General features: G+C 44.6%; 2 protein-coding genes across 2 annotated transcripts in view; one reads left to right on the top strand and one right to left on the bottom strand.

Moving 5' to 3' along the window:
• The window catches only part of LOC109408940 (transmembrane protein 41B), a 45,085-nt gene extending 30,758 nt beyond the window's left edge, over positions 1–14,327 (bottom strand). Inside the window, exon 1 of the mRNA XM_062844157.1 lies at positions 13,004–14,327. Coding sequence (XP_062700141.1) covers positions 13,004–13,049 — 46 coding nt within the window. The 5' untranslated portion in view covers positions 13,050–14,327. The remainder of the gene's footprint in view (positions 1–13,003) is intronic.
• The window catches only part of LOC109408938 (uncharacterized), a 463,030-nt gene that overhangs the window by 65,580 nt on the left and 381,278 nt on the right, over positions 1–16,172 (top strand). The gene's annotated exons all lie outside the window — the stretch shown is intronic.

The following is a 16,172-nucleotide window of genomic DNA, read 5'->3' as shown; positions in this document are numbered from 1 at the left end:
TTTTTAAAAAATGTAAATACACTTTAAAATACACCAAAACCCGTTTTGAGATATACAAAACAGTCCTAAATATCAGCCAAAAATATAAAAATTTTGATTTCCCACGAAACAAAAATTACAAAAATGCTCAAACTATACCCCGTCTAAAGGCGGGATTGGGTATTAGAGGGTTAATCGGCGGGCTATAGGGAATCGCGCCACTTGGGCGGTGGCTTCTATTTTCGTCTATTTTCCGCTATAACTCAGTCAAATTTGAACCAATTGACACAATTTTTGGAATGCGGTGAGATAGGTATAGTATCTACCCGTGTACAACATTTCAAGTCAATTGGGTTCAAAATTAACTGAGTTATAGTGAGAAACAGACGAATATAGAAGCCACCGTCCAAGTGGCGCGATACCCTACCAGTTAAAGCTAAGGAGTGCGGTATAGTTCCGGTCCTCCACAGCAAAACATGCATCCAGCACTGGCACCGAAAATTAGTCCACCGTGATCCTGATGCAATACACCGAGCGACGCATGACGGTTTGGCTACCGGCGTGAACATCCAAAAATGTAGCGTGTTCCAAAAGTGCGAGTGCTGTCGCGAAGGCAAGGTTTCTCGGCTGCCATGTCCGAGGAAGGAGGATCTACAATCTGCGAAGGTACTAGACATTATCTATATGGACATCAGTAGGCTGATGAACACCGTGTCGCCTGGTGGTTCCTCAAGATGATTGACGTCAACAGTGTCGTGTATTTCTTCAAGAAGAAGTCGGAGGCAGCGGATGTAATAGAAAATTACATGAGTATGGTCAAAAATTGTTAGCATCAAGTAATCCATGACGACCTTAGCAACTGAAGTTTGTTTGTTAGGGTAAACAATAAATCTTTTCATTCAGCTTCCAACGTTCAAACCGAACAGATGTGTTTTACTTCTACGATAGGTTATGGGTCCAGCGCATCGGCCATAACGAAAATTCGAAGATCAGAAGAACTAATTACTAGTGAAGATGTTCTCCGGCGCTAACAGCAGAGGATCTGGAGGCGCTGGTTCCGGTACAGTTCCGTCTGGATCAAGAACAGGAGGTACTTTGGATCCAAGAGTGGTTCGTGCGACTGGCGGCAGCGGAGTATCTCTAGCGATCGAAAAGCTAAAAGGCCGGGAGAATTACGTGTCATGGGCGTTCGCCATGAAGATGACGTTAATACGCGAAGGCTCCTGGTGCGCAGTAATGCCGAAGGAAGATCAAGTCGTCGATGAAGATATCCAGATGCGGGCGTTATCAACAATTTGTTTAAGTCTCGAAAAGACTAACTACAGCCTGGTCATGGATGCGAAGGACGCGCAAGAAGCCTGGAACAAGTTGAAGTCTGCATTTTAAGATGATGGAATTTATCGTAGGATTGGTTTGCTGCAGCAGTTAACGTCGATACGTTTGGAGAATTATGACAGTACATAGCACAAGCCACGCGTCCTGATATATCGTTTGCGGTCAATGCAGTTAGCCAATTTAGCAGCAATCCAGGCCGGAAGCATTGGGAGGCCGTCAAAAGAATTTTTCGCTATTTGAAAGGGACGATCAACAACCGGCTTTTATTCAACAAGCGAGGCAACGGAGAAATCATTGGCTATACCGACGCAGATTGGGGAGGAGATGTGGACTCTCGGCGATCGACTACGGGAAACGTTTTCATGTTTCAAGGCGGAGCAATTTCGTGGAATGTCAAGAGACAGCCGACGGCAGCATTGTCATCGTGTGAGGCAGAATATATGGCGTTATCACGGACGATCCAAGAGGCGCTCTGGTGGAGAAATATGCTGAAGCAAATCTTCGGAGAAACGCAAATCAAGATTTTCTGTGACAATCAATCTGCCATCTCCATAGCCAAAAATGGAAGCTACAACCCAAGAACAAAGCACGTGGACATACGCTATCATTTTGTTCATGATGCTATAGACAGCGGATCAGTGGCGATCAATTACGTTAACACCAAGGATCAAGCAGCAGATGGATTCACCAAGCCTCTCGTACAATCCGGAGTCACTAACATGAAGAGGATCATCGGAATCACGGATTAGGGAGGAGTGTTAGCATCAAGTAATCCATGACGACCTTAGCAACTGAAGTTTGTTTGTTAGGGTAAATAATAAATCTTTTCATTCAGTTTCCAACGTTCAAACCGAACAGACGTGTTTTACTTCTACGATAAAAATCGATAAGGGAGATGTCCGACTGTTATTGCATTTGAACAGGGAGGGAATATAAATCGCAGCGTTTAGTACGATCCTATCGTATCAATAAGATTACTCCCCAGTACATGGTTGGATACGCACCGGAGCAGAACGGAGTTGCGGAGAAAAGAAGAACCGTTAACACAGCCGTGCATCTGCAGAATATGCAGTCATCGAGGTCCTTCAAAAGGACACCCTTCAAGCTCTGGTTTGGGAAGAAGCCGGGTTACGGGATTGCACATTTTCGGATATACTGCGTTCGTTCACATTCCCCATGAGAAGTGAAGCAACGAAGATGCAAGGTTCCGCTTCATAGACAAAGCGGCGACGAAAGTTGTCATCAGTCGTGATGTACGGTATGTGGGAATTGAGGATGAAGTCGAAAACGAGGGCTCGACGCACCGGTCACCGTCAGCGATGAAGGTGGAGTACAAACAAGTGCTTTCACAACCAGCTACGGTGAAACGATCGAGGAGGTAAAGTTGACTACCAACCACTCGATCAAGGTTGTGGAGGCGTGGATGTGGTCCAGGAAACTGGAGTTGGCTCACCACAAGACAGAGGTGACAGTTGTTAACAACATGCAATCGGCGCAGCAGACGGAGATCAGTGTAGGAGAGTGCACTATCATGTCTAAGCGCTCTGTCAAACACTTGGGCGTGATGATCGACGACAAGCTTACCTTCGGTAGCCACGTCGATTATGCCTGTAAAAGAGCCTCCACAGCTATTGCAACACTGTCCCGGATGATGTCCAATAGCTCTGCGGTGTACGCCAGTAAGCGCAAGCTTCTGGCTAGTGTTGCTACGTCCATACTTAGGTATGGCGGCCCGGCGTGGGGCACCGCGTTAAGTACTGAATGCTACCGACGGAAGCTGGAAAGTACTTACAGGCTTATGTGCCTGCGGGTTGCGAGCGCGTACCGTACCGTGTCACACGACGCTCTCTGCGTCATTACTGGTATGGTGCCTATCAGCATTCTTATCAGTGAGGACATGGAGTGCTTCGAAATGCGCGGCACAAGAGGCATACGCAGGACTGCCAGGATGGCCTCTATGGTCAAATGGCAGCGCGTGTGGATCAGTTCCACCAAAGGAAGGTGGACCCATAGGTTGATACCGAGGGTAGATAGTTGGATTAATAGGCGCCATGGGGAAGTTACATTTCACCTGACACAGGTCCTTACAGGTCATGGTTACTTCCGACAGTATCTACACCGTTTCGGGCATGCGGATTCTCCCGAATGCCCAGTGTGCAATGATTTAGAGGAAACGGCGGAACACGTTTTGTTCGTGTGCCCGCGTTTCCGCACAATACGTGACCGCATGCTTGCCACATGCGGGGAGGACACAACTCCGGACAACTTGGTCCAGAGGATGTGTAGGGATGAATTTGGCTGGAACGCCGTTTCAACGGCTATCACCCATATCTTCTGGGAGCTACAGAAGAGGTGGCGCGTGGACTCGGAGAATGGCTAGTCCGGATGCAGTACAAGAGGTGGTCCAGGGGTTCGGAGTCGGCTTCGTAGGTCATACCGGTGCCCTGCGGTTGAGATCGATTAAGTGGCCGCGGAGAGGAAGTCCCGGTAGCGGTGCTGTCGTGGCGTCGGTCTACTGGGTTGGATCCGAGCCCGCGGTTGGAAAAGGGTCCCCGGCAAGGGTCGGGGTAGGTAAGGCCCTGCTGTCTGCAACCTTCGGGTGCATCTGATAGGGCCTGATGGGTAGTGATACCCTTCCTTTGCGGGCAGGTCAGATCGGGTTGCACGTGGGCATCAGTTCTTGATGTCTGCCAAGCAGTTGGGCGCGAGCGGGGTTGATCCTGTCCGCCTTCCGAGTATTAAGTTTGTTAATCACTTCTAACTAATTAGTTGGGCTTCCGGAGGAGCTAGACCGACCTAAAGTTTTCACGAATAAAGTGACCGGAACAACTCATACGGGAGTAAACTCAAAGGGGGTTTTCTTGTACGTTTACGCGGAGTGAAATGAAGTACGTCCTACTTGTTCGATTGCACAGAATAAAAGAGACCCTCTTCGGGCTTGTTTAATGACAAGAGTCTTCAGGCAGCAGTGCTGCCAGTTTTCTGCTGGTTTTAATTATTGGTGCTATAAAAGCTGAATACACGCTTACGTATAACTAATCAAAATTTCTATGCAATATACATTACCGAGGACAAAGGGAGTGGCGAGGACTACTCGGGAAACTGGCTAAGCGCCAGCATGTTACCATGATGGACTCTCCAGAGCGAGTCATCGATGTTCGTTGCTGCTAGGCTACGCAGCTAACCTTGAGGGTGCGATGTGCACTAGTCCCTCTCTGAAAAAATACCTTCTTGGTGGTTCGACGTAGGGTTTGGCGACCATAGGAATGGTTTAGTGGGTACGAGGAGAGAGTAGTCCTGGCTTTTACTTTTGTTGTAGAAGACGGCCTCAGACCCACACTACCCTAACCTTCCTGTTAGGGTGTCTGTTTAGCAGATTATCCCCCTATGGTTTAGAAGGAAAAAAAAAACAACCAGCTGTGAAAGACGAATCCGAAGATGATGATGCATCGGTTCAGGGGAAGTACAAGTCCGAGTATTCATCCTACGACTCGCCGTGTGAATGTGTGCTCGACGACGATCATTTCCATGGCAACGGGAATGAAGAAGAAAAAAACGCCACTACAGCGTCCTACTAGAAGCATAATGAAACAGAAACCAGTTCGGCAAAACCGTAGACAGCAAATGGATTTTCAAGTGCAAGGTCGACGAGAATGGCAACGTTAGGCAAGAATCCTCACAGAAATTCGGGACGGACTTCAACGAGGCGTTCGCCCTGGTAATGTGGCAGGTAAAGTTTAAGACGGTGCTTACAGTTGCCAGTGCGAAGAACATGCTGGTGAAACATACAGACGTCAAGACGACCTCCCGTAACGGCGACCTGGACGAGACGGTCTACATGCGGCAACCGCCCGGCTACGAGGTGAGTGACAAGTGCTCCATGTGTTTGCTGCAGAAAAGTCTGAACGGTCTCAAGCAAGTGGGACACGTATGGAACCGGAAATTTTATGGCGTCCTGATGCAGTTAGGCTTTACGCAATAGGCCTGTCCAGCTCTTCAAAAATGTTCTCTGATTCTCAAGTCCACCCCCATATTTTGATTGGCATCCAAAAAGAAGTATCTGGTCAAAATTTCAGCCAAATCCATTGAAATTAAGAGGTGCATCAAATCAATTTTGTGTTTTTCGACTATTTTCGAACTTCAAAAAATCATATCCACACTAAAACTTGTCAAAACTTTATTCTTTTGGCAGAAATTGAAAGCTATACTTGTTTGCTACAACTTCTCCGAACAACGTGTGCCAATAAAATTGAAGGAAACATGTGTAATTATTACATTTGCCATCAGAAAAACCTTAAAAAGTTGATTTTTTGATAGATTTTGTTCTGGAACACTCTAATATACGTAATAAGTTGAATTTTTCAAAACGGCATCATATTCTCCAATGTTTTTTGGTTATTTGCTTCTTTGACACCAATGCTGTAGGAGTTGAGCAAAAATTACTAAAATTCGTGAAAGCCAAATGTGGCCTAAAAACTAGCTTTTCGGGTGCAATCGCGCTTTGGCGCGCAAAAAGTGGCATCGCGTCAGCACTGATATGATAGCCAACACCTGTCATCACGCTTGTTTGTTATCACTCGTGGAAGGGGGTAGCCAAGGCAAACTACAAGGAAGCAAAGCTACTACGTTCAGTACAATTTCGCGCCACAGCGTGATTGCCTCCAAAAAGCTAGTTTTTGGGACGTCTTTGGCTTTCCCGAATTTTAATAATTTTTGCACATTTCCTATAACATTGATGTCAAAGAAGCAAATAATCACAAAACATTAGAGAATATGATGCCGTTTTAAAATATTCAACTTATTGTGTATATTAGGGTGTTCCAGAACAAAATCTATCAAAAAATCAACTTTTTAAGGTTTTTCTGATTACAATTGTGATAATTACACATTTTTCCTACAATTTTATCGGCATACATTGTTCGGAGAATTTGTAGCAAACAAGTATACCTTTCAATTTCTGCCGAAAGAATTAAATTTTGACAAGTTTTAGTGTAGTTATGATTTTTTGAAGTTCAAAAATAGTCGAAAAACACAAAATTGATTTGATGCACCTCTTAATTTCAATGGATTTGGCTGAATTTTTGACCAGTTACTTCTTTTAGGATGCCAATCAAAATATGGGGGTGGACTTGAGAATTAGAGAACATTTTTGAAAAGGTGGACAGGCCTATTACGCAATCAGTCGATATGGTCATGGCTTGCCACACCGAGGAAGAGTACGCCGAACTGATGACAGCTCTAAACCGCAGTTCCACGGTAAAATCGTTGGGAGATATCCGCCATTTTCCGGGCATTCACGATCAACGGTGCGAGAAGCCGTTTTCTCTCAATCAACGGAACTGCATCCAGAAGTTGTTAGAGCGATTTGGGTTAACTGAAGCGAAATCGTAGAAGATTTCTTTGAACTCTGACCACGTGTAACAAAAGGTCTAAACTCCGAGGGAGTCCAGGAGGAGAAATTCAGACCGAAAAGTTCAGCGCTTACCAACTGAAGAACGAAAACAGCCTGCGATTCATTGATTTTGGCGCCATTCGTAACACCTTCCAGTCCAGCCTCCCTGGACACCGTTTATATGAAAAACCATTTTTGTGTATGGATCGTAACGCTAAGCTGGACTCACACAATCTACCCCCCCTATACAGTTACGTCATTAGTGTACGATCACCACAGCAAACGGAATCACGACCACTTTCTGGTGATGATCTAACTGCACTCAAAAGTTTCCGTCAAAAACAATGGTACCGCACATTGTTTTTGACGGTCGCCCAGATACGATCTAGAGCGTCTAAAGCAACCGGATGTCACCACCGCATACGCGCAGAATCTCGAGGGTGCATTGGCAGACGAGGACGAGCTCGTACCGAGAACCACGGAAGTTCTGCCAGAAGCTCGACGCATCCTGCAACGGCGTCGTACCGCGAGCCGCAATCTGCAAGGATAAGCACGAGAGGCTCCTTGACGGACGGACGTGAGGTGATTGAAAGGTGGAAGCAGAACTTCGATCAGCACCGGAATGGCGTGGAGAACGTAGGCGCGGGAGACCACGGCAACGGAGGAAACGACGACACCAGTGCAGCCGAGAACGGAATTGATGAAACTCATGAAACTCTTATACTGAGGGAAGTTAAGGAAGTCATTCACCAGCTCGAAACCAACTCAAAAGCGACCATTTTGAATGCTGCCTACACAACAGTGTTTGGACGCCGAAGTGATAAATGAACCACACGGCAGTTTGCTGTCCCAAATCCCAGCCACCAGGCATTCCTTGGATAAGGGTTGGATCGCGCTCGATTCTAACGCTGTCATTCGAAATGGTCCAGTACTCAAAACAATCAAGAATTTATTTTTAAGGGTTTTTTTTTAATAAAAAGAAAATCGCGTTAAGTACTGTTCCTTTGAATTCCACTAAGAACACTAGTTTACAGCATTTTTGAACTCGGTAAGCTGATGATCATTTTTGGTGTAGAATCATGCCCTGAGTTCGAAAACGCGAAGGAAAAAAAATACAGTAGAGGGGAAATTTTTTCGACTTTCCATACAAGGTTGATGATTTGAAATCGATTTTTGTTCTATTTTTAAGCAACGTCGCTCACTTCACACATCTCATTCTCCGTAATCAATGCTCCGATTGAGCTGAATTTTTTACTGTAACTCGCCTACATATGATATGTCAAATAAACGCTGAGAAAGAATTTTTAAATTGTATTTTTCTTATTGAAAAAAATACATTTCTTCATTTATTTTTGGAAAATTTGCTAAAATTTAAGGAGATCGTCCCCAAAACTCGCCAATATCTTGAATTCCATCAATCTGACACAAAACCTGCATTCAGATGATCGAATGGTATTATATTCAGCTTTTATTTTGTGGAAAAAGATTTAAAATTGGTTGAACAAAACGGAAGATATTTGAATTTTATTAAATTCCATATTTTAAAAATTTGTAATACTCGATATTTTTTTTTTTTTTTTTTTTTTTTTTTTTGCTAGGTTTCTAGCTGCACTCTGAATAGAGTTGAAACCTCTACACTAGACCCGAAGATAGAAAAGAGTACGTAGTCTTTCAGAAGCAGTTTGCCAGCCGTACGCGGAAAATGATATCCATTAAGACACTGTTGCAACTGACTCAGAAAGTTACGGTAGAAGATTGGAAAGTTTTCAATTTGTCAGTCAGTCAGGATTTGCCTATGTAGTGTTATGGTCACACGGTTTGTGTTTGTCTCCTTGTTTGATTTTGTGGTATGGTTAAATATGTTTTTCTCCTCGTTAAGTCAGTTGTCGTATGTTTGTTTTTTTTTCATCGAATCAATCGAACCCTGTATGTTACAATATAGTCGATCCTGTGTCAAATTGTTTTCTTGATTTCGCTAATCGTTTTCTACTTGTGTTCATCACTTGTGTCCTTAAATTGTCATCGGTCCAAAATCCACAGAAACATGTAACTGAACTTCTGAACATCTAAGAGATAATCAAAAATACGCCACGTTGGACAGTTGATTGCAATTAAATTTTAAAATAATAAAGATTTCATGTCAACTTTCATCCCGCTACAAATACTAGTAAAAATATTCAAATTCGTTCAATTGTCCTATCGGTCCTACCTAGATGAACCATGTCATTTTCTTAGCCAAATGTCAACCTAGTCATACACAAGTAACGTTGTTCAGTTAATACAAAGCAGTAAGTTTTTGTCCAAAATGTCACGTCGAACGCATTGACGTCAACAATGCGTTTAAGTGTTCGCACGTTAGCTTTGAATCTATCAGCACAATTAAGTGCTGCAAATCTCCTTCCCACTATTGATACTTCGGTCGATTTTAATTGCTTTATTTAAAAAATATGACTAACTAACATTGTAAAATTCGAAAAAGCGACTATGACATTAATAAATTACTATGTAATAAAAATCAACCGAGAAACGTGGGAAATAGAGCCCAAACAACATTTTGAAGTCAGATGGCTGTAAAAGGTTCCAAAACCTGTCACAAATCCTATAATACTTTTATTAGGATTTGCAACCATCATCAAAACCTTCTCAAATCCAACCGACTTGGAACTATTGCTTGGGAATAGACTCTACTGAGCCCCGGCGGTTCCTCCTGTTTATCGAGCATGTCTGATGCATATGATCAGCCATACTCCATCTGCAGCAGCCGATTCGCGATGAACCGTTGGAGGCGCATTAAAGTGTTAAAAAGGTGATATGTTTCACTAAAGAACACTACATTACAATAACCAAACTGAAACTCCTTCACTTTAATACCGTCAACCCCTGCGAACTTGGCCAGGGAAAAATTTGTAATACTCGATATTGAGCTAAAACTTAAAAACTGTTCTACTTTAAATTTTTTGAAACACGGTTTCGAAATCAGCGCTAAATTATGCTTCGAAAATTTTGGTCGATGACAGAAGTTCACGACTTTCGTTTTATTTTGTAAACTAGTGGAATTTGCATCCTTTGACAGATACGTATTTCGACCTCAACTGTAAGGTCGTCTTCAGTGTCTTGTACTTGACTGGGTTTTTTTTCTTGTGTTTGTTATGCTTTTGAAATTTTGGTAAAATACCTAAATCTCAGTAGCATGGTGGGGGCTGGCTCACCAACACTTCCGGTCCGCTTTAGTGCTTTATGCATCATTGTGGCCAGGTGTTGTTCTAGTTTTTCCAGCTGTATTGTAAAGCATGAGCGGTGATCCTTGGCATTCTTGTGTAAATTGGGGTACTCGGAATGTTGATCGATCACCGATTATTGTTGGCAGATGCAGTGGAAAGTTTGTCTTAATACGTATCAATCGTCTCTGACAAACGAGAAAAACTGACCTCACTGATTACCTGTCTCTGAGCCAAATTTGGTATAGAGTCTTCAGTCTCCGATTAATCGCTTCATGTTGGATGGAGGCTTTTAATCCAATGGGTTACATAGCCGCTATCCGAATGAAGAGAGTAATGTTCCGCGTAATATATCACAAATCAAAAGAGGTGCGGTACATTACGTGGAGCGGATATACTGAATTGGGTACCAGACCAAGTCCCTGCTGGGTGGCACGAAATAGGTGAGCCATAGACAATAGAATCGTCAATGTCGTAGGGCATAGTATGTGACTATTGTCGAAACAACACTACTTTTTGGTCATTGTCCAACCAAAATCATAAGTGGCGTCCACTTACACTAAGCGCATAACTATGTTAGGGTCAAGATTAGGATGAAATCATTGGTAAAATATGATAACACTTTTTAGTTTGTGTAGTTAGTTGAACTAGAGTTAACTTTTTATTGAGACATTTTCTGTAGGTTTATTCTGGATTACAATACATTAGCTGTCCTTTAACTGAATTATTTTATAGCAGTAAACAACTTTATTCCTTCTTGATAAAAGATGTATTAACAAAAGCATTTCAATGTGGACAAAGTATTGCCAAACTATACATCTGATCAGATATTTTTCCGGTATTAAATTTGGGGTGGAGAGTTAAACACTTACGTAAAATAGTTTTAAAATGTCAGACAAACATCACATGAGCACAGCTACCAATGAACCAAACCTTCTCTACTGTTTTCTCATTTTGCCGCTTCCTATCCTCAATTGAACTTATCTGACACTAGTTAGGACTGTCTGTGGAAGATCCGGGTTTCTAATTCTGTGTAGGACTTGTTAAAACGGGATGCCTGATATGTACTGCGAACAAATGGGCTGGAAGTACTGAGCAATCACAATTACTGTCGTACTAATCATATTAAATGCATGCTTTTCTACTTACATCCCGAACGTCGCCAACCGGCAAAGAGGACATGACGAAAAAACGCGAGCTGGCCCTAACAAAAACTAGAAAGGCGATGAAAATGGTCACCGATGCAACGATATGGAAACAAAATAGATGAGAAATTATCGACCAAATCAAAATCTATGAACATATCGCTAATGTTCTTTATCATTCTTTCTTTTTCTCGTTTCAGCAACAAAATCGAAACTTCTCTACTATCTCTTCATTTTCTGCCTCTTCCCATCCTATTCCCACATCTTCTTATATCCTCTACCCCATCTATTGAATGTATCTGACACTTGTTGGGACTGGTAACGCCAGCGCCTGCCTGTGGAAGATCCCGGTGTGCTAATTCGGTGTAGGACATGTTAACGGGGGAGGCTTAGTAGGTCCACATCTGCCCACAAGCAGATGGGCTGACAGTTGTCGGCCTGGGTGTGGACTGAGCAATTACAATTACAATTACAATACCTAAATCTCAGTAGCATACATACGATTTCACAGATGTTTTTTTGTATTTCATTGGTCTTAAGTTGTGTTTAGTTCTTTACTATACTATTAAAACAAATGGTCTATCAGACAATTCGAACTTACCATTGACATTTTAATCAGTCGATGAATTGTTATTGTTAAAAATGATTACTTCCTTCAGATTAGATCTTTCATACACATACCACATTCTGCTCCGTAAGTTTCGTAGATTTAAAAATTCAACATGAAATCCAAACTACAACTAATTAGATGTGCATCATCAAACAAGTAAAGTGCCTATTAGACACAAACCGTCAAGTTCATGATCAACAGTAGTGGCTGTGGGAACACTCCGCCACGCCATCCACGGTGACCTTGACTAATTGGTATTCCCCTGGGAATCCCGCCTCATTTCCAGCGCGAAGCGTCTGTCCGAAAATAGCTTTCACTTCGTTGTGTGCGAGCTCGCGTCTCCTCGCCTCGGCGCGATCGCGATGGCATGACGTGATGACGACACTACAACCTGGGGCTCAGTCAGAAGAGCCCCCGGGGTCGTCGAACTTCCATTCCCCAACTCCAATGGAGTTGGTTGGACGAACCAACAACCACCAACCAGCTGATGGACTTTTGGTGTGGTCTTTGACCATCGGATGACTCTCGTCTGCAGAGGGCATCACAGGTTTCGCACAACCTCACCCGATGCAGCTACGTAACCTGTCAAGCCGGTTTTCGAGCCCCTTCTCTGAGTTATGGTCATTGGTCACCGCGCGCCACTATTCAAGTGTGCCAATAGAAATGTGCAACGTAGCCCGCGGGAAGCATCAGAGATCAGATTGGCTTAAGTGCCCGCAATCAAGCAATTCGCTTTGGTCATATGCTTGCCAGCTACTACACTACGGAGATGATGAAATGAGCCCCGGTCGGGAGCGAGGAAGGAAAAGTTGCAGTAAAAACAAATGGCAAAAAAATGATACCGACGTGTGAGATGACCGGATGGACGAACTGCGGAATGGCCAAACGAAAGTAGTGACTGACTGTCGACGGCTGGTGGAATTACCTGTTAGTTGATTGAAAGTGAAACCATTTGAACCGTTTTGGGGAAGTTGGGTGTGCCGAGTTGGGGCACAAAACAATAAAAACTCGACTTTTTCTTCGATGTAGTTAGTCTTTTTCAAGCAAGATTACGACAATTCAACGCTTTTACATTCTCTAGCCATCCCATAACATAAGTAGTTAAAATACATTTGACATTAGCGTTTGAGAACCTCTGCGTCACAGCACTCGCTTCATTACCATATGTTCCCACAGTTAAGCTTTCTAGCACCGTCACGTTAGATTTCCCGTCCTACTTATCGGCGGAAAAGAACAAGTTCATGTATGTATGGAAATGCAAATAGCTACCCTAGTAGCAGCAACCTCATCCCGTCCCGACGTCGTCGTCGTCTACTTTACTTACCCTCTCCAAATGCCATAAAATGATTGGCCGTCTCGACCGTATCCATGTTGCTGCTGCTTGTTTCCAGCTCTCTATCAGCAGAGCAGGCGGTGCAATCACAGCAAACCGTGTGATTATCTTTCTCTCCGCAAGGCCGCCGCGACCTAGGCTACTACGCCCAAAAATCAAGCAGCCTACGCTGGATGACCACGTGAACACACACTTCAAACACAATCAGGCACAATCACAGAATCAGGCTTCTTCCACTTCCGGATCCGAACTCGAAGCACAGAGGGCTCTTCTCTATTCTTGGAACACCTCGCGGAGATCACGCGGACGAGATGACTACTGACTGGCTGATGACAACGACGACGACGCACTTCGCGCACAATCGCCCGTCCGACCGTATGGGATGATATCTATAGCCCTCTCTTTGTTCCACACTATACAGCGCGGCCCCTCTCTCACTCAGCTGAACGCGGTTCAGCTCAAGAGCGATTACCCTGTTGTGTAGGTATCGTACGATATTTTGTTGTTCTTCTCCGTTCGCTCTTCTAGCCGCGCGCACTTCCACTACTATCTCGTATCGTTTCGTCTCACCGTAGTAGGCCACTTCCTCGTACCAGGACGACGAACGGAGACTGTTTTATCGATTCTTCTCTTTGTTCTTCACGGGGTGGATATCGAAAAACAATCGATCTTTCCTCTTGCCTACTGCGAAGCTATTGCTGTTGAGCAAATTCTTCGCCAGGAGTTATCTAATCTGCGACCCCAATAAGAGTGTCCTTCATACACTAATAAGCTGCCAAATAGTGCCCCGAGCCTTCTTCGATTCAATCGTAGTCGTCGTCGACGTTTTCGGTCGGCTTTCAAACCCCAAAGGCTGCTTTGTTGCACACACCGCTCACTGCCTGCCTGCCAAGAAACACACTTTCCTCCGCCGCGCCTACTAGGAGACGCCCCACAAGAGCCGCAGTACAGGTTTAGTACCGAACGAACGAATGAGGCAAAAAAAACTATACCCGAGAGATGTTGTAATGGCACATACAAGTTTACAATTATGCGACGAAACTAGGTGCTGAGCTGATTGCTGACGGGGCTCAGTCTGCTTCTAGCGGGGTCCAATCATCCGCCGCCAGTTGGAATCTGCCTATTCCACTACGAACTACAACACACTAAGAACACTATTCCAAATGGTCACTACGCGCACTAGCCCGCAGAGCAAACACATCAGCAGCACAGAGAAAGAAAGAAAAACGGAGGAATGGATTTCGTACGCGGACGGCGGATTCCGACCGATAGAACCAACGGCATCGATGCACAAAACTCAACTGCGCGACGAAGCGGAGAAACTGCTGACAGCAACGCAGACAACAACGGCCGAATGAGGGAGCAAAAGGAATCGCGGATGACAGATCAGTCACTGGCGTGCTGACTGCTGATTTCATTTTTGCCAGGGTCGCACTCAGGCGACTGATCTAGATCAGTGCTAAATTTACGTAAAGCGAAAAAAGTCTATAGATTGCGTTTAATAAGGACGAAAGCAACATAGTTGATTTCTCTTTTAATCGACTCTCTTTTCTTTAAAAGACACGGACACAACAAACAGACGTCTCACTTTATTCACTTTCCATAATTTCCCTTTTTAACGGATTATTCAGATATTCCATAGTTCGCCACTTTGGTTCGCAAATCGCGCGCTCATGCGCATGAGCCATGGTGCTCGCATCGTTTTGACGTTTGCTCACTACCGTCATCTACTCAGTGGGTTTGCGTACCACAGAGTAATTAGCCTGAGAGGGATTATCTCAGAATCCTGAGAAGGATTCTCTCCGAATCCTGAGAAGGATTCTCTCCGAATCCTGAGAAGGATTCTCTCCGAATCCTGAGCAGGATTCTCTCCAAATCCTGAGAAGGATTCTCTCAGAATCCTGAGGAGGATTTTCTCAGAATGCTGAGGAGGATTCTCTCAGAATCCTGAGGAGGATTTTCTCAGAATCCTGAGGAGGATTCACTCAGAATCCTGATGAGGATTTTCTCAGTATCTCTCCGAATCCTGAGGATTCTCTCCGAATCCTGAGAAGGATTCTCCCAGAATCCTGAGAAGGATTCTCCCAGAATCCTGAGAAGGATTCTCCCAGAATCCTGAGAAGGATTCTCCCAGAATCCTGAGAAGGATTCTCCCAGAATCCTGAGAAGGATTCTCCCAGAATCCTGAGAAGGATTCTCCCAGAATCCTGAGAAGGATTCTCCCAGAATCCTAAGAAGGATTCTCCCAGAATCCTGAGAAGGATTCTCCCAGAATCCTGAGAAGGATTCTCCCAGAATCCTGAGAAGGATTCTCCCAGAATCCTGAGAAGGATTCTCCCAGAATCCTGAGAAGGATTCTCCCAGAATCCTGAGAAGGATTCTCCCAGAATCCTGAGAAGGATTCTCCCAGAATCCTGAGAAGGATTCTCCCAGAATCCTGAGAAGGATTCTCCCAGAATCCTGAGAAGGATTCTCCCAGAATCCTGAGAAGGATTCTCCCAGAATCCTGAGAAGGATTCTCCCAGAATCCTGAGAAGGATTCTCCCAGAATCCTGAGAAGGATTCTCCCAGAATCCTGAGAAGGATTCTCCCAGAATCCTGAGAAGGATTCTCCCAGAATCCTGAGAAGGATTCTCCCAGAACCCTGAGAAGGATTCTCCCAGAATCCTGAGCAGGATTCCCCCAGAATCCTGACAGGATTCCCCCAGAATCCTGAGCAGGATTCCCCCAGAATCCTGAGCAGGATTCCCCCAGAATCCTGAGCAGGATTCCCCCAGAATCCTGAGCAGGATTCCCCCAGAATCCTGAACAGGATTCCCCCAGAATCCTGAACAGGATTCCCCCAGAATCCTGAACAGGATTCCCCCAGAATCCTGAGCAGGATTCCCCCAGAATCCTGAGCAGGATTCCCCCAGAATCCTGAGCAGGATTCCCCCAGAATCCTGAGCAGGATTCCCCCAGAATCCTGAGCAGGATTCCCCCAGAATCCTGAGCAGGATTCCCCCAGAATCCTGAGCAGGATTCCCCCTGAATCCTGAGCAGGATTCCCCCAGAATCCTGAGCAGGATTCCCCCAGAATCCTGAGCAGGATTCCCCCAGAATCCTGAGCAGAATTCCCCCAGAATCCTGAGCAGGATTCCCCCAGAATCCTGAGCAGAAT

This window comes from Aedes albopictus, chromosome 1, assembly GCF_035046485.1.
Source record: "Aedes albopictus strain Foshan chromosome 1, AalbF5, whole genome shotgun sequence".
In the NCBI taxonomy this organism is placed as follows: Eukaryota; Metazoa; Arthropoda; class Insecta; order Diptera; family Culicidae; genus Aedes; species Aedes albopictus.
This window is presented reverse-complemented; position numbering and strand designations above follow the sequence as displayed.